The sequence below is a fragment of the Hydra viridissima genome, unplaced genomic scaffold (genome assembly GCF_058129835.1).
Source record: "Hydra viridissima isolate aposymbiotic clone 2 unplaced genomic scaffold, HvirCarnegie_v1 scaffold_3, whole genome shotgun sequence".
Lineage (NCBI taxonomy): Eukaryota > Metazoa > Cnidaria > Hydrozoa > Anthoathecata > Hydridae > Hydra > Hydra viridissima.
The window spans coordinates 19,119,683-19,139,497 of NW_028324302.1; the positions used below are offsets into that span (position 1 = coordinate 19,119,683).

Below are 19,815 nucleotides of genomic sequence, written 5' to 3' on the forward strand. Positions count from 1 at the left end.
TTTCTGTACCGTGAATCTTAGTGACTGTTGTATGAAAATAGAACTACACAAAAAACCATTGTTTTGTCAAATGCAAGTTTTTTGATTTAGTTTTGACATAAAATGATTCAAATGGAACAAATTATGTATATACATTATTAAGCTACTTATGTCTTATGGATTTCTGTCAGCGAGTATTAAAGTTTCACTTGAGCCGAGTTTGCACCAAAGAGTTTTATTTTTACTTTTAAGACATGTTTGAAATTGAAATAAAATTAATGGTCCTTTTCTGCAGTTTAGTTTTAGCATGCTAAATATGGGAGATTCCATGGCATTAAGTATTTTGTTGGCTATGAAATTTCACGTACTCGAAACATTTTTATTTTAACTGACGCAATTTGTTTTTTAAGCATCAAACTATTGATATGAATTGAACAATTTTTATATTGACTCCTTTTTTATATTAAAATTATCAAATTCAAATTTAAACTTAAGATTAAAATCAATTCAATCTTAAAAAATATAAGCAAACATGCTTCGCGTAAAAACTGATGATTATTCTCGTTTTCCAGAGAAATATTTATTACTCTTCCCTAAAATTTGTGTGCGCAGCTTTTTACAAACAGTTGTATGCTTCACCGACGATAGAAAACCTTAACAAAAAGGAAAATAAAAGTTCTTTAGCGTTGATATCTTTGTTATTTTGTATGATAAGTTTGTCAAATTTAAAAGAAAATATAAAACTTTCGGTGAAAAAAAACAAAAAACAACTATGCTTGTTTACTTTTATTGTTCGTAAATTTATATAAAACTATGAATATAAATGATATATGAATATGTAGGCAAATGGCAATACAGACAAATTTCAAGAGACAAATCTCCTTGGTATTCACATTCTTATTATTATGGCTTTGGATCGAATCAAGAAGTAAAGCTTGAAATTTCAAGTTATATTTTAAATTTAAAGTTCGGTTTCAAGACAGATTATATCGATACCTGAACCTTGAAACTTGCTAAATATTTACAATATTTTGATGAGAATTAGTTGACAAATTCCCAAAGGTAATATATTTGTTTTTAGCTTTTTCTTCTATTTAACACTTTTGTGAATCGTGAAAAACAAGCTAATAAAAGAATTTTATTTTTCAGGATTTGCGTTCTTAACAAACTATTTTTTGGAAATTATCATTTACTTCTAAAATAATATTTTGATCACATGATTTTCGGTTCCGGTTTCGGTTCCTGTTCCGGTATGGGTTTATTTTTGGTCCCGGTTCCGGTAAGGAATAATAAAAATCTTTTTTATATTTGATTCCGGTTCCAGCAAATTTCAAGTTCCGGTCGATCACTAGTCTATACTCTATTAGAAGCAGTTCGAATACTGATAAATTCAATGGCAAAAAATATTGTACTTTGTATGCAGTGTTTTTTAACTTAGTTTAGCTCCAACTTTATACATGTTTTTATATGTTTTTTCAATATGTTTTTATATATGTTTTTGTTCGTATACTGGCAAGTTCTTAAAAAATTAGTTGCCACCAGGTGCCACTTTGGCGGATATGTCTATCTTTTTTTATAGCATGCTTAAAATAAGAACTTTATAGTGTTTGACAAGGCAAAGAAGATACGAAAAAAATGATCAATAACGTCGAAGAGACATGTTTAATGGAAAACTATACTTTTGAAGGTGTAAATGATGCCAATTGCAAAAAACTTGCTACCAAAAATTAGCAGTTTGCGTTGAGTAAGCGTGGTACCCGCCATTATATGTAAAATATGAAAATGCATAAAAAAATTGTCCCAAAAATTTATGGTATTAACAAAAATAAATGACTAATAAGCAAACCAAGTTTTTTATTTTATGCATTTGAAATAATAAATTAACGAAAAAAAATTTAAATTCATATTTTCTTAAATATTTTTCTTATTGTAAGTCGTATGCGGAAATGGAAAGTAAATGTTAAATAACTTCAGTCACTATTGGAGTCTATATCAAAATCTTCATAATAATATAATAGTTTTTTGCAAGTAGATGACACGAGGAGATCTGAGGACACGAATATGGCGCGAAGTAAGTCCTCCTAGATTTTTTCAAGAGGTATTTTGCGTATGCTGTGCTCCCGAATATTTCTAAAGTTTTTATTCCTCGACTGCAGAGCTTCCTCACGCAGCATTCTGATTGACAAAAAAAATACTTTCTATAACATCGTCTTCATGAATTGATAACTTGTGAACGCTGAATCAAGGATATCTATATAAAGTTTCGCTGTATCTAATGCATAATGTTCAGGATTGATTGAGTAACCGCAGGTCAGTGTTCGCAAAATAAAATTAAACTTTAAAATTAAATCTTGATTAACTCCAGTTACCGATGAGAAGCTAAAACTGAGAAAAATTGCTTTCCAGCATTACCACTGTTTGTTGTTACGTTTCCTGGCTTCGGAATGTCGGGAAATAAACCCATTTGTGATTTTACATCTATTATATTTGATTTTTTAAGTGAAGTGTAAACTTACCAATTTTTTATTTTTTAAATTTTGATACGTGCAAAATACATTCGAAACATCGTATCCATGCGGTGAAGACAACCCGTATTTGTTCCGGGTTTTATTCATTTCTAGCTTTCTAATTTTACATACGTTATTCATAACTTTTGGTGTAGCACCACAAATTCCAAATGACTGAGACGATGAATCTGCAAAAGTTTTAAAAATCAACTATATTGGTTTAATAAAGTCTTTATAATAAATAAATCAGATTGGTCTTTATGCAAAAATATGGTTTAAGTGATGAGATCTCTAATTTTTTCAACTTCTCAATTAATTAAAGCTTGAGATTCTTCTTTAAATAAAATCTTCAGTTCAAACTCGGGTTAGCGAAGGTCATGGATTTTGCCAAATTATATAATTGCCTTTTGTTAACCGCAATTGAACCGTAAAGGAACAATATAAACCACTAAAAGATTTTCATCTAATATTTTAGAATCATTTCCTTTGATTTTTTGCTTACATGTGGAATGAATACTACTACGATTACATCCTCGCATATATATCGTAGCCAATTCTTGAGGCTAAGTGTGACGCTGTAATTTCTTTTGAACTTTAAAACTGTTGGTTGATTAAACTTTGTAAAAGTATTCTGCAGAAATTCTGCATTCCGCAGATTAGCACTGTTCTGATACCAAAATGCGTTCACTTGGGTAATATTTCTTCTTTGCAGCTCTTATGAAAGAATGCGATGAATATAATTTAGTACGATGTGCTCCGTAGCACCAAACTGCATGATGAATACCAAAATATATAATGGCTTAGTAAATACTCCATCTACATATATAGCCAAAGCTTCATCTGGGGCGTATGGAATCGGATCATTCGGTGAATTAAATATAAGCTTTTTTATTTGACTCTTGAAGAAGTGGAATCTAACTTGCCCTACATTTTTGCAGCATCTCGTTTTCCTGCTTTTTATAAGCTAAATTGCATTAAACAGCTGTTAACATCAATGTTTACATAAAAAGAAGCAACTTCGGATTATTCATACAGTATAGTTTTACGATAGAGGCGTAATTTTGGCAATAGAAGCTTTATATGGCGTCTCCGGACAGTTTTGATGACAACTCATTTGTGTCCCACATAATTTCCCGAACAAGGCGCACATGCCTTTCCTGCGGATCTGTTGACTGGGTGGCTATAGTTATTTTGAGGATCGTTTTGCTTAGATCTGTTGCTTGTTAATTTTTCCAATCGTTGTATATTTTCGCATCAGTTGGGAGAACTTTCCCTTGCTACACCGGGTTTTTCCTCTTGAAGTAACAATAAAAATATGGGCTTAATTATTTCGCCTTCACAAGAAAATTCTATACGAAAAGAAAAATAAATATAATATTTCGTCCAGGATTTAGTGAAAGTTAAATGGAAATATAAATCACTTCTAACATTGTCCAAGGTTTTTATCCTCATCCAACACAATGCAAGATCAATTTTTAAAATTCTGCAAACAAATTAAGTACTCAATATACCTAACGACGTGTTAGATTTTAAATGTTCGATTTGTTTTCCCACACCTTAATTCCCAATAAAGATTTGGATTGCGAAATTTGTATTATGAGTTTAGAGCACCAACCAAACAAAAGAATAGTCAAAAAACTTTCTCTTATCTGCGAAATAATAACATAAGTAAAGTTGTTTGTCAAGATTGTGTTTCCTTTAAATGTCTAATATATTAATTCACTTTTCGGCGTTTAAGTAAAAAAGTTGATTGTAACGACTGTCTGACAGAGCTCTATAATAAACATTCGGAATTCAACAGCAGACGATTTGAAAACATTAATCTTTCAAGAACAACAGTCAATATTTGTATATTTAAATTAATCATTTGTTATCACTGGAATCCACTCAATATAACAGTGAAAGGCTTGGTTTTTTGACCGGTTATTGTGTAATACGAATTTTTTGTTTGGAAAATGCCAAGCAGATGGAGTGTTATAACTTATGTAATAAGTCGATTGAGTTCCAAATGTTCATTTACATTCATTTAGCAGCGAGGCTAACTCAGTGTTAGAATGCAAAAGTCCTGAAATAGCTGACGAGCTGAAATTACTGAAGCTCCTAGCTAACCCAATGCAAGGGTCTCGACTTATATTGCATAAATGAATCCGAGGAATGCAGTATGATTACACGATACAGCTCTTCTTTTCGCCCCTGCAAACAAATGTATCAAAGTTAAGAAAACAATTTCTCGATGAGCTAGAGAGAGAGTTTGACGCTGAAGACGATTTTTTTAATCATAATGGTGACAAAAATTATGAAAATAATAACCTGACTGACAGAGATAAGTATTACCCAGTTTTGCTGAGATTATCTTACGAGTGTCCTTTTCAAGATGTTCGTGAATCATGTAGTCGTATATTGTCTAAATTGGAAGTAGGTATTGTTATATTCAATTGGCAAAAATCAATCTTGCAATACCTAAAGTTTTATATTTTACAATATAGAATCTACTTAAATTTAAATCTGGCAGTCAGAAATTTTAGTTGAAATTTATGGCCATAGTTTAAAAAAATGATTTTTTTCTTTAAATGTCGTTTAAAAAAATTTAAAGTTAACTTATGACTGTCTTAATGATTTTTATTGAAAATCTTTGTAAAAGATAAAGATTACAATGCCTTAATTATGTCACACTTCTGAAAACATTATTTTAGATAAGTGCTACAGCAATTGCATGACTAAATTGTGCATCTGCACTATAAAGTATACAGACAGTTGTCTTTTTAGTTAAACTAAAGATGGTGGTTTTATAATTATGTCACAAAGTGCAATTGTTACACTAACTTAAAATTTTCTCAAAAGTGTTTTTTACTTTTTACTGGCAACTTTATGAAGATTTTACCTTTGAGTTTTTAACACAAAAAGACTTTTTTACACAATAAATCAACTTGGTGTTCTCAAATCCAATTATATATGCGTATTTGTGATCAGAGTGGGGTTGCCAACTTGAGATTAGAAGTTCCAAACACTACATACATACATACATACATACATACATACATACATACATACATATGTTTGTTAAATTAAGTTTTTCATTTTCAGGTATGAACATAGTGTGAAATATTATGTTATGCCTGAAAATGAAGATAAAAATATCAAAAATAAAAATGTTGCAATGTACATGCAACATAATAAAGATTTTGCATACTCCATTGAAACTTAAAATCTTTTTTATAATAAACTGTAAATGTGGACTTGATTTTCCAGAGCTGATTTTCCTTGTATACCCCCAATATGCAATGTCAAAAATTGGTTGCCCTAGATCATGGTATTTATCAAAAATTGGTAGCCCTTGATCATGGTCTTTATCAGTAAAAATAAGGAAAAGTTGGTAATTACATCTTTCAACATATGAAGAAATTCATCTTTAACTGTATTTACATTTGTATCCTGACACAAAATTGTCCCAGTTTAGATTATTATATTTGATTTTATTGTTAGAAATCTTAAAAAAAGAATGATATTGAACAACCTTCTCAAGTTTGATATAAATTCTAGCAGCATGGAGTTACATATAAAGTTCAAATTTTACTTAAGCTGCATCTGTTTGCACTGCCTAAAATCAAATATATAAAATATAAACACAAGTTCTTATGTTTTGTTCTTATGTTTATTTGATTATTGTGTTTCTCTGAAGACAAATCTTATTTTATTCTGTAGAGCCAAGGTATAAGAATACCACGTCGCAAATATGTTGGGCCTTCAAAGTTTATTTCTGAAAATGATGTAAGTAAAAAGTTTTATTTAAATTAGGTTAATCACCTTTAAAAAGGTGTTAACCTTATGACTCATAGTTAATTATCTATGTACAAGTGGTAGTATCTTTTGAAATATTAAATATCCATAAAAGTATCTAACCCAAGTAGTTTGAAGTAATGACCATTTAAAGATGCTAAAAGTCTTACTGAATAATGATTTTTATCTTGCACTAAAGGAATAAACTTAGCCTGGCAAAAGACAATTATACCAGCCATTACTCTGACCAGAAAAAAAATGAAAATCTATATCAAATTGGAGAGAGCTGCAACTAACTTCTCCAAAAATAAAAATGCCACAAAAAAATATATATATATGACCAGCAAAAAATTTTATTGAATTAATGTTTATTGAATTGGCAAGCATTTTTAAGTTTGCATCAAGTGGATTTTTAATTCTTGGATTTTGCACCCCTACTGAAACAATCAAAATTAAAGGTCACCAGTTCATCTGAGATGTCTAAGGACAACAACGATAAAGAAGTTAACATTGTTTTTACGTTCCAGCTGTATCATGTTATTTTAAATGTAAATTCTTCTTAGGCTGGCAATAAGTTGTTTTTATTTCTCACTTTAAAGTTGTTTAGTTTAATCAGTTCAAAAAAATGCATCAGGAAATGTATCTGAGTATTAGTTTATATTCTTGATAAAGAAATAAAGGCATAAAACTTCATTTCATAGCACTAGAAAATAACATTTGAGAATTTTTAAATTTACTAACAGAATAGTTTCTTTCTTTTTAATTAAGCAAAACTATATATTGTAGCTAGTATAGTTTAGTATAGCATTTGCTTCACATAATGGCAAAATCCTCAAAAAAATTTTCTTGGCTAAGTTCTTTCCCCAAAACTGCATTAAAACTACTGTATAGATTACTAAGAATGTCTAATGTGATTGGTGTATGTTATTTGCAGCAGTATATAAGCCTTTTTTTTTTATATATGTGTTACTATAGAAATCTTGTGATATTCCATTTTTTTTACATGATTCAGTTATTTTTAATATTATGTGTGTGTGCTTATTATAGTGTAAAACTTTATTGCTGGTTTCATAAAGTTATCCAATTCTTTTAGTGTGTGGGAATTAACACCAATGATGATGCTGTAAAGGATCTTTTTATAAATGAATTCATTATTTCTGGAAGAGTATCTCATATAAAGCAGCTTCTTGCATACCATGTCGAGTATTTCACATGTTTTTTTCAATTTGAAACTCACCTAATGAATTATGATGGGCCTCTACCTCTTGATTGGCGTTACTATATTGGGATTATGGTAGCATTTTGTTTGTTTGTTTTTGTGACTAACTTTAAAATTGTTAAAAAATAAATCGGTATGAATATTTTAATTTTTTCATTCTAAAGAATTCTTCTTTAAGACCTAATGTTCCTTTGATTTAATAATAATAGTGTGTTTTTCTTTTCTTTTCTTTTTTTTTTTTTCTCAACACTTGAAACTTTTTTATCATTGATCACAATACTACTGTTTTTGCTATAAATTTGCAATCTTTTGTATGTAAAGATTGAGAAATATTTATTCATCCATAATCTAAACTTTTAATTTTGGGAAAGAAAAAAAAAAAAAAGGAAGTAAATAGTGTTAAAGTGGAAAAAAAAAAAATCAAGGGGTTGGATAAATAACCTACCAAATATACTGTCACAGTGTTTTTGAATTCTAATAAAAAAACAAAAAAAAAAAAACAGTTTCAAATGATTTTATTATAATTTTACAGTTATACATATCAAGTAAAAATGAATGTCATATTTGAAATGTCCTCCCTTCACCTTTACACAGACCTTTAAATGTGATGGCCAATTATCAATGACAGCATGCACAGCTTCTATTGAAAAGTTGACCACTTCTTTCTTGAATGAACTCTCGAAACTCTCCAAATTTAAAATGTCTCCAAAATGATGAAGATGAAGCAAAATGTCTCATAGTGTCTTCCCAATAACAATGATACAGTTTTCTTTGTAACTCCGCTCTATGTTTATGGCTCAACATTCAGTGACTAATTAATTGTAACAATACTACAAAGGAGTGGGGATTGCCCAAATTAAAGTTCCAGGGCTTTATTTAGATTTTATGATTTGTTGAGTTTGTGTAACATATATGAGAGGACTAGATTTATCCTACTTGCATTTCTATACAAATCCCTGCTCTTAGCCTTTCTCAATTATTATGATAATAGGGTCTATTTACTTTTCCTCCTTAAAAAATATTTTTTTAAAGTACAAATATCCAATTAATAAATTTTTGTTTAGATAATTTGCTTGTTTTTTTGTATTAATAATTTTCTTGATTTTTGAAATTGTGATTTTTTTACTTAGGGTGCATCTCGTCATCAGTGTGGTTTATTAATTGAAGGGTGTGAGCAAATGTTCTTAATACACCAAGGTGATCCAGAATGGCTTAAAGGGTTGTCCAACGTTCCACAAAAATTAAAAAATCTGAATAGACTAAATCAAATACTTGCACACCAACCATGGCTTATTAATGAAAATGTCCTTAAGGTATTTTGCAACCACAAAACACTTTTACAAGATGAATTACACTTCAATTAACCACACTGTTTGATTTTTAGTTTGAACTAAAATTACATTAGTTATTAAAACTACTACATTAGTTATTAAAACTACATTAGTTATTTTTAATTTGTGAGCATGAAGTATTTGAAATATGTTTTTTGAATGCATGCGTGTGATTAAATGTAAAAATATATTTTTGTTGCTACTATTTTAGATCCTTTTAGATGGACCAATTTCAGAAGATAATTGGTCTAAGTCTGAACTTGCTCAAGCAATAGTTATACTTATTCATTTTCAAACCTTATCAGGTTTTGTATATGGTTGTGGTGTTTCTCCAGAGATTGATATGCATAAGGGATATACTGTTCGAAACCTGTCTGTTGGTGAGTCAAGTTCAGGTGCAGAAACTATGACTCCAACTAAATTAAAAGCTAGCTCTTTTAACTATAATGATGGAGGCAGTACTGCAGGATTGTTACAAAAAATACAAAGTGTTCAAGAGGAGCAAAGTAATTCTCAAGGTGGAGAGGATGAACAGCAAGAAAAACTCCGCCAGTTTAAGGAAGTCGAAACAAAGGAATGTAAGTGTTCTTTGGTTAATTATATCATCATTTTATAAAGTATAACTTTTTATACTTAGGATTGTTTATTTATTTGGCTTTATTATTTTAAATCTTACAATTTAGAAATGAGGAATAGTTTCAATGAAAGATATTTTAAAATTACTAATTTGATGTTTCAAAAAAGTTATGAAAGTGAAATAGGGGTTTAACTGGCGCTTTCATCACTGATATTTGTTATTCTAAAATTATTCATTTAGTGGCCGAAGAAAGCTATAATGTTAATGAGAATTTAAATGATAGTTTTCATCAGAGGTATTGTGATGACAATACTTACCAAGAGTTTGCAAAACGTGAAAAAAGTATTGAAGTTTTCAGAGCACATGTATGTTGTTATTTAATATTTATCATTCAGTTTTTGCACATCTAATATTTAATACTTTCAATTATTGTAATATTTACATGTTATTTAATATTTATATATGGTTTAATATTTGTTAAATTCTCTGCTTCATAAGTTTCATACTTTTGAGTTTTTTTTATTTATAAAATATTGAAAGTTTAGCTATTTTATTAGTAAACCTTGATAAACATTGACTATCAAGGACTAATAAAAATAGTTTAAATAGTTTTATTAACCTTGATAAACGTTGACTATGATTAATACTGAAACATTTATTTTAAAAGTAAAATTATAAAAAATCTACAAAGGTGTTAAAAAAATTTTTTTTCAGGATTATAGTTGGCAGGAGCATGCATTTTCTTTTATAAATCGGTTGTATCCAGAATTTGGTGATCTGCTTGACAAGAAATTTTCCTGTGCATATAATTTGACGTACAGAACGTAAGCTATTTCTTTTTTCTTTTTTTTTTTTTTTTTGCGTTGCAGAAAAAGTGTAAATATTTAAAATGATATGAGTTCTATTGCTAATTATGACCATAAATCCTTTAATGTAATAGTATGGGTGACAACATTACAAATGTTGACACTTCAAAGTTTCGCCTTGCTACATGGAATTACATTCACTTGTTGTATGGAATTTTTCATGATGATTATGCGTACAATGAGGTAATTTTTATTTTGATTTTCAAATATATGCTCATAGAATTCCAGTGGAACCAAACGCTAAAATGTGCAAATATTGATGTGACATAAGTGAAAGAAAGAAAAAAAAATCCTTGATTTTTCAACTTGTTTTTTATAATTCAAATATATATACATTTTTTTTATCTGAGTTTATTCATAGGCTAAGATGTTGAATCACTTTTCTTCCATTGATGATCTAATTCAATTTGTAAATAACGCAACACAAAAACTAAAAAAAACCCACTTCTGATTTTTAACAATGTCGTAAAAATAAATAATTTTTAAATGAATAAAATTAAACTTTTTCATGAGAACTTTAAATATAACAGAAAATTTTTGGTACTCAACTTGGTTTTTTTTTTTTAAAGATGCTTAATGTTTCCTATGGGATGAAATGATAGAATAAGATATTTTAACTATTTTTGATTTTATTAAGGTAAATGCGCTATTGGAGAAGTCTTACAAAACCTACATAAAGAAGGTAACTTTTTTTAAACAACGCTTAATTCTAAATGTTTTTCTTATCACCAAACCTAAAACCACAAACGGTAAAGAACTACGCGTATTAAAAACTTTATACTAAACATATTTCCTAAACTAAATATGAATAATAAGAATTAATTTTCTATTTTTTTTCCTAATTAATGAATTGATCTGCAGGTTGCATGTTTCCCTGAAAGAATCACTTTTCTGGACTATTGGGAGTGCTACACTGATATGTTACCATCTGAAAAAGTATCTTTTTTTTTAATTTTTTTTTTTAAACAGCCATTTTAGTTATTTTTAGTTAATTTTATTTGGGTTAAGATTCTTTTTTTTTTTTTCCAATCTGTGAAAAATTTAATTTTGTTATATTTTTGCTTGTAGATCCACATCAATTTGCTGGTGATGGAGTCTCGTATGCAGGCTGCATTGCTTTATGCTTTACGTTATCTCATGACATTTATGAAATGATGACGATAACCGCATTGCGCTTATTCATGTTGGACATGAAAAGTGTGTTGAAATCACGCATGCGCATTAAATGTTTTACATTTTTTTTACAGAGCCTACTTTTATATATAATTTTGAAGCGAATGCCAAAATAAAAATTCTAAAAATTTAACAGAGTAAAAATTAATAGATTAAGCTTTAAGACGAATAATTTTCGCGGTAATTAAATTTCTTAAAATAGAAAATTGTCAAGCTGAGGGGGGATTTATTAACGTAGTTCCCTCATTTTCTTCGAATCATGCGGGGATTTAATTTTCGCGCGTGATGCTGGCAAAAAGAATCTTCAGTTGTTGGAACAACTCTAGTTTGATAAAAACTTTTTCTAAGTCTTGTCTCTTAACTATGCTTATTGGTTCGTGATATTTTTCCCCCATAACTTTTTACAAGTTTTTGTATTTAACATTGTTTTTTCGTGGTCAGAGCTAATACTTCACGGGGGGTACTTAAGCAAAATATCTTTAATCTCCGCAATAATCTATTTGAAGTAGGTTTTCTTTTTTAAAAGAATGTCGTTTTTTATGTTTGAGATGTTCTGTTTTGTAATCCCTTATGGGACACTGTTTAGGTTATCCATTTTGTTCGAACATGATCGTTGATTTCTTAAAACTGTGTGCAATTTTAAAATCTTTGCGTTCTCTTAAGTGTTGATGTTTTTTTGGCGATCCTTATCTTTTCTTTTTTTCTTTATTGTTATTTTTTTCCAATTTCATTTGTAAAAAATATTTTTCTTTTTAAGTTTTAAAAAAGATATTGGATGAACATGTTTCTGCAGCCACCGTTGTTTTTTTTTTTTTTTTTGTTTTTTTTCTTTCAATAATTAGTTATACAAAAAAAAAACAAGCTGTCACGACAAAAGGAACTCCATACTTTCTTTCTGAACTGTGATATCGTTACCCTCCCTCAAGATTTTTTAACAAAAAAATTGAAATGGCACGTTTAACCCCTTCACGCGTACACTCGAAATAACTCGAGTGAGGTTAACCTTCAGAAATGCTCACACTCGAGTTGATTCGACACGATAACTAATAATTTTAATGAAATTTTTTATTTCGTTGTTTTTATTGTACATATTACGCAAAAACATAGTTTAAAAAAGAACCTTCATAAAATGATACGATTTTTTGGCCTGTTTTTCTGGAAAAAAAAAAAAAAAGAAGATCGTCAAGAGGTTAAGCAAATTATGGAGCTACAAGAATTGCGCGTTTTGTTGTTGACACTTTCACCAACTTCTAGTCAAACTTTATTTTAAACAAATTTCATAATAATTTGAATTTTTTTTCTACTTAGATAATTTGAATAACTTCTTTTTAAGATAAACTTTAAATAGTAATTGATATTAAAATATAATGGATGTTTCTTCAAGAATAACTCAAAATTTACAGAGAATACGAGTAAGTAACTTTACCTTGGAGATAAATTCTGTATCAAGACTCAGTTAGGCAGACATTTTATCTCGATATCTTTTTCTTGTAAGTTATAAGAAAAAGACATCAAGTAGTTGTAAGTTATAACTATTGACCAGCAGTCACAATGTCCGTCTACATTTTTAATTTGCAGAAAATGGCTTAAGTAGTTTATATCTCTATGAAGCGTAGTAATCCACCAAAGAAACTTGTGTTAATTGATTAGTCGCAAGAACCCATTACAGGAGAGGAATTCGTCACTTAGGCCTTCTACTTTTTATATGTTGTTTTGTATTTTTGAACGTTGACTTGAGAAATATTTTACACAGTAAAATTGAAGTAGCTCACTGGCTCGATCAACATATCTTTCTGTATGGGAAGACCTGTTGATCCAGCAAAAAAAGCAGAACCACCTAAGAAAACAAATCGCGAGTGAAAAGTTGCCCATTAGAACTGTGGCCTGACCGAATGCTTTTTTTCACCCAAATAACATAGCTCTCTTCAAATGGCGTATTAGCGTTGGGCGCGAAATGTTATTTTATCTGGCCGCCTTCTTTTTCGAAAAACTATCTACCAAGACCTGTTTTACAGCACGTTGTAAATCTTCTTCAGTCCACAGCCCATTCTTGCCTTTATATCTTGAGCCGTGTCGAGCAGACGCTTTCACATTACCTAAAACGCTGAAATGAAACAAGGAAACAATTAAGATTAGGTGCTAATGATCTAATGATTTTGATGTAAAACTTTACGGTATTGGTTGAAGTAAAGGAATAACAGATAAACAACGGCACAAATGAACAACGACATGTGAAGTAACAACGCAAATGAACAACGACATGTGAAAGACTAGTGAAAAGATGATGGTTCTCTTCTTAATTATGCTATTCAGTTTGATGGTGCTCTTCTTAACTATGCTATTCAGTTTGATGGTACTCTTCTTAATTATGCTATTTAGTTTGATGGTGCTCTTCTTAATTATGCTATTCAGTTTGATGGTACTCTTCTTAATTATGCTATTCAGTTTGATGGTACTCTTCTTAATTATGCTATTCAGTTTGATGGTGCTCTTCTTAACTATGCTATTCAGTTTGATGGTGCTCTTCTTAACTATGCTATTCAGTTTGATGGTGCTCTTCTTAACTATGCTATTCAGTTTGATGGTGCTCTTCTTAATTATGAAAGAGAATAATTGTTAAATAATTATTTTCATTATCATTAAGAAGAATCTGATAATACTGACGTACTCGCTCTTGCAAGTTCACAAGTAAAAAAAATTGAAGAAGCATTTGAGAGAGGAAAAGGCTTTTGGGTGCACTAGCAGGCCTACTAGCCAATTTTCTACCAATGATTGCAAAAACTGTGTTGCCAGCACTTGGAGTTGGTACTCTATCTGGTCTTGCTACAGCAGGTGCTTAAAAATTGATTGGGAACGGTATGGCAACCACACTTGGTTACAGACTTTACCTTAAACAGGGTTGTTTTGTTTGTCAAATTCAAACTGATGGAGAAGGTTTATATTTAACTATAAAGATAAGGAATTAGTGGGGAGTTTGGTGCGAGTTGCATCACCTACTCACCTACTTTGAGGCGAGTTGCATCACCTAGTAGGTGATGGATTATATCTACGTGAGAAAGGAAATATGGAAATGGAAAAAAATGAAAAATGGAAAATAATGGAAAATTTGTTTACCCTCAAGAAGTAAAAACAAAACTACAACCTAAAACAGTTTTTTAGAAACCAAATCAAACTTGGGAAAAGGCTGCTGTTAAGACATCACCAGTTTCATGGGAGATTTTTGCACAACAAAACATAGTAATATCTGCTCGAATAAATTTGGTGAGTTAAAATTATTACGTATGCGTGGTAAAAGTCACGTAGATGAATGTGGTGAAAGTCACGCATTCATTTAAGATTATTTAAATGACTAATGTAGTATGATAACCTCATGAGAATTATAGCGTCGTATTTATATACGATTTTATGTAATAGCAGAGAGAGAAAAACGCTCATACTTAGTTTATACAAATATTTGTTTTTAATATACAGTGGGTTGCATAAATATAGAGTCGCTACTTTTTTTATGCGAAATTTTTGTTTTTTTCAAAATTTCCTTTGAAACCAACTAACTAATACGATTAAAAGCGTATTAAATGTGTTAGTTAATTGATTCTCTATCGAATGGTATATAACTCGAACTCGTTAGATTTACCAATCTTGAGTAAATATCAATCCAATTAGAACATCCCTGTATTTCTAATGTAGCAAGAATATAGAGTCAGTTAAAATTTAACGACTTAAGTTGAAATATCTCGAAATGTTATCGAAATATGATAACGAAATGTTATCCGAACGGTCTAAAATTTGCTGGTTGATTTCTTTCGAACGATATAAACTTTCTTGCGAAAATTTTATTTTCACAAGAACTTTCATATCGTTATCATTTTTATATCTTCAGTAATTCGCATTGGTAATTACTTGGTAAAGTAAAAAGACAAAAATAGGCAGAAAAGCTGTTTCAGACAACGTATGATGGCGAATTGTAGGTCTGCTAAAAGATAAAACAAAAAGCCAAAGTCTGGCGGACAAAACAAAAACCAAGGTAAAGCACGTTCTGAGACACAAACTGCACGTTCTGAGACACAAACAGCACGTTCTGAGACACAAACAGCACGCTCTGAGACACAAACTGCACGTTCTGAGACACAAACAGCACGCTCTGAGATACAAAATGTAAAAACAGAGTAATTAATAAAGATCGTCATTAAAACATTGATTTTGATTCTAAAATAGAAGTGAATTTAGAAGGAACGAACTTAGATAAGATAAATGGTACTATAACTAATCGTATAATTGAAAGGTTTTCAAACTTTAACAGAAATACTAGTAGCTGATCATTAAAGTCATTAATTTCTTTTAAAATTCGTACTTAAATACGAACCACTTCCTAAAAAGCTAGCTTCTAAAAAGGCAATAATCTATATTAAAAATGAGGATGAAAAATGTTTCCTTTGGTCTGTATTGAAAGCGAAATATCCTAAAAATCATAATAAAGAACGAATTAATACAAATCTCAAAAGTAAAGAGAATAAGTATGACTGTTATTGAATATCCTGTAAGTATTAAGGCTTTAGACAGGTTTAAAAAAACAAAATTCGGATATATCAAGCAACGTAATTGGTTATGAAACAAGTACCCATTCAGAATAAGTAAAAAATCTGATGCTTAATTGAGCTGTGACTCGCTCACTCGTTTACACGCTCTATAAGTGGATACCAAATATCTGTGTGTCAATCTATTGCTTATCTCAGACGGAAAAAAAACACATTATTGTCTGATTGAAATTTGAGTAAGTTATTGTCATCGCAAGCATTAAATAAAAATGGCAAATAGCAAACAGTTTTACTTAAATGTTTCAACCCATTCACAAGTCTCATTAAAAAAACTTTGCAACAATAATGAACCTGTTAAAGTAAGAAATGCTAAAAAAAAAAAAAGGAATCATCCCATTTTTTTGGCATTTTTTACTTTAACAGAATGATAAGAGTAGCTTTTATAGTATACACTGATTTTGAATCAATCATAAAACCGATCGATATGTGTCAACCAAATCCAGAAAAAAGTTATACAAAACAGTATCAAAGGCATTTAGCTTTTGTTGTTACATAAAGAGTTGATTACAGTATTCTAGCGAACCTGTTACTTACACTGCAACAAGTGATGATAAAGATGTAGCACTGAAGTTTATGAAAATACTTGAACAAAGTATTAAAATAACGCATCAAATCAAATGGTTGTATATATGGTAAACATGAAAAGAAGAAATTTAAAAGTGAAACAAAGTGTTGGATATGTCAAGACTGAATTTTAAAACCTAATGAAAAAATACCACAGTGGTGTCACTATACTGAAAAATGTATCGAAGCAACACACAAATCTTGCTTTGTTGTTGAGATGAAGCCTCAAAATTTCATGTCGTTTTTCACAATATCAGCAATCTATTCAAAAAGACTCTTGGGAAAAATCAAGATGATATCAAGTGATGATATCTAATGATGAAAAATAAAATAGATCAGTTTCACGAAAGATTTTACAATAAATGATAAAAAAAAAAAAAAGATATCATCTTGTATGTTAAAAGATGATAAAAAAATGAAACTTTGGTTTATCAATAGTTTTTGGTTCGCTGTCCGCTCAAAAAAAAAAAAAAACATTATAAAAAAAAGAAACATTTTAAATACGGGTATCCAAAGGTTTGCTATTCGTTCACTTTGATAATCTTGTTAAAAATCTTTTAAAATATAAAATATAGCTTATAAAATATAGTAAATACTTGAGAGTAGTAATACATGAGATATAGTAAATACTTGAGAGACAAATATAATAATCAAGAAACACCACATAATACATAACATGTGGATGCATATGATCTTTATTCATAGGAAAAATGTAAACCTTTGACCTACACATGGATTTAAATGGATGACAGAAAATGAAATGAATTCAGGAAAACAACATATTTAACATATTTTCAGGAAAGCAACATATTAAAATTTTTGAAATAGACTTGGAATATCTAAAAGAGCTGCAAGACTTAAATCTGATTTTCCATTGGCTTTTAAGAGATTAAAATAAGTAAGGTTAAAAAACTTGTACCTAATTTATGTGAAAACTATTTTCATCATGCTATCTTAAAACAATATAAAAGTATGGGTGTAGTGATAAAAAAAAACACAAAGGGTGTTAAAAAATAGTGATAAAAAAAACACAAAGGGTGTTAAAAAATAGTGATAAAAAAAAAACACAAAGGGTGTTAAAAAATAGTGATAAAAAAAAACACAAAGGGTGTTAAAAAATAGTGATAAAAAAAAACACAAAGGGTGTTGTCTTTGAAGAGAGTGATTAGCTCAAGAAATATATTGATTTGAATGCTCATTTAAAAACAAAAGCTAAAATTGATTTTGAAACGGATTTCTTCAACCTCAAACATAAAAGCGTTTTTTTTTTTCTTCGTATGAAAAACAAACGAAGCAGAGAAGACATCAGATTAGTTAATGATGACGTTAAAGCAAACAAGCAGCCAAGACGTTAATGTATAACTTCCGTTATAATTGTATGAAGAACAAATATGGAAAAAAAAGCAGAACTAATGTACGTAGACAGTGATAGTTTGATCTATGAGATTGAGATTGAAGATTTTTGGAAAGATATAGCTAGAGATGCTGAAGCTAGATTTGACACTAGTGTACGAACAAAAAGGTAAAGGAAAGTTCAAACATAAAGTAAAAAGGTAAACAGAAAGTTCAAACAAAAAGTTCGAAGAGAAAAAAAAGATTCGAAGCATTTTTTATAATAATTATGATTGGAAGGGCTGTACTTTTGAACTCTAAAAATGATACATTAAAAAAATGTTCAATGGAAAAGAAGAAAAGAAATATAAATCTGTAACAAAGCAAGTAGTAAAAGAGATACAGGTTAATGATAAGTTTTATCTACGTTAAAGCGAATTTCTGGTTCAGTGAATTATCTATTTTGTTTGCTGGTTTTAGCAATAAACTTTTTTTGTCTTGTTGTAGCTTTCGGCCTTTCTTACCGAGGTAGAGCTGGACACTTTTAGTTTGTTTGTATTGTTTCATGTGAAAAATAGCAGTTCGCTTTTTGACACTAGTTTTAAATACTTTTCTCATTATTGTGATGACTTTACTAGGGGTGGGAGTTAAGATTAGTTTTAGTCTAACTAAAATTAGTCAACTAACTTTTTAGTCTAACTAACTTTAGTGGACTAACTTCTTAGTCTAACTAAAAAAAGTCGACTAACTTTTTAGTCTAACTAAATTTAGTCGACTAACTTGTTAGCGTAACTAAATTTAGTCGACTAACTTTTTAGTCTAACTAAAATTAGTTGACTAAAACAAACTTTAGTTCTAAAAAAAAACTGAATAACCAATACCATGAAATTATTTGAACATAATATGAATTATGACAAATAAATCAATTTAAAGACATTCATCAAAATTTATTGTTTTGTACGTAATATAATTTGTGATAATTAGGTAATAAAATTGTCTTGTTTGTACTTTGTATTGCCCCAAATTTTTTTTTATTGAATTAAATAAAAATTGGTTTGTTAGCAGAACAACTCCATCAAAAACAGCTGATATTTTATACCGAATACATAATTACTTAGCATTTAACAATAATTTTTAAAAGAAAAACAAAATTGAGAGTTGAACAAGATATATGTTCAATTACACAATATAAAAATAATAAAAAACATTAATTGCCTCACTGTTTCAATCTTATTGTTGTCATTGTAAATATCTGCGTTTTTATAAGTATAGAACGAAATAAATTAGATATTATTACCTCAAAAACTCATTGCAGGTATTATATAAAGGAAATCCGAAAATGATTCTGCGCATAACACACCTTTCAAAAACATGGCACCATTTTTTTTTTTTATAAATTGATTTCACATGTGTTTTATAATTTATAATTCACAATTAGAAATTGAAAAATCCAGATCTGAACCGCTTATCATTGAAATTTAAAACAAGTAGAGTAAAATGGGGTCAAATGAAATAGCTAAGAATTTAAAATAATTTTTTTTTAAGGGAAAAAGGTTTTTAAATTTTTTTTTTTTTTTAGTTGTAGAGAAATTTGAGCTGTGTTAAAAATATGCAAATCAAGTAAAAAAAGTTTTTAGTTTTTTAAGAAACTTTACTTAATTGAAAAGAAAAGTTATTTCATTCTACCCTCACATTCGGGGAGAATGAAATACGCAAATCTATGTCTAATGAAAACAAGACTTTACAAAAAAAAAAAAAAAAAAAAAAAAGCAACCAATAATAACAATTTAAAAAAACAACCAAATAAAAAAAAAATTTATCCTTGTGATGATGTTGAGTCGTAGAGAGGTACTAGAGGTTACGCTAACTTGTGCGGCTCTTTTTGGTGTAATAAA

At 29.3% G+C, this 19,815-nt stretch overlaps 1 protein-coding gene and 1 long non-coding RNA gene across 2 annotated transcripts; one reads left to right on the plus strand and one right to left on the minus strand.

The window, feature by feature from the left end:
- Window positions 1–1,818: 1,818 nt before the first annotated feature.
- LOC149891315 (uncharacterized) lies at window positions 1,819–4,305 on the minus strand. Its single transcript, XR_016451356.1, has 2 exons — window positions 3,998–4,305; window positions 1,819–3,835 (listed from the first exon to the last, which is right to left on the minus strand). It is a non-coding gene; the product is annotated as an uncharacterized LOC149891315 (long non-coding RNA).
- Window positions 4,306–4,414: 109 nt separating this feature from the next.
- On the plus strand, window positions 4,415–12,221 carry LOC145199092 (sestrin-1-like). The gene is made up of 11 exons (XM_090081924.1): window positions 4,415–4,901; window positions 6,189–6,254; window positions 7,357–7,557; window positions 8,613–8,795; window positions 9,025–9,391; window positions 9,631–9,755; window positions 10,105–10,214; window positions 10,331–10,439; window positions 10,894–10,938; window positions 11,118–11,192; window positions 11,325–12,221. Exons 1-11 carry the CDS (start codon window positions 4,641–4,643, stop codon window positions 11,409–11,411), a joined length of 1,629 nt encoding a protein of 542 aa, XP_089938050.1. The 5' UTR covers window positions 4,415–4,640; the 3' UTR covers window positions 11,412–12,221.
- Window positions 12,222–19,815: the final 7,594 nt, after the last annotated feature.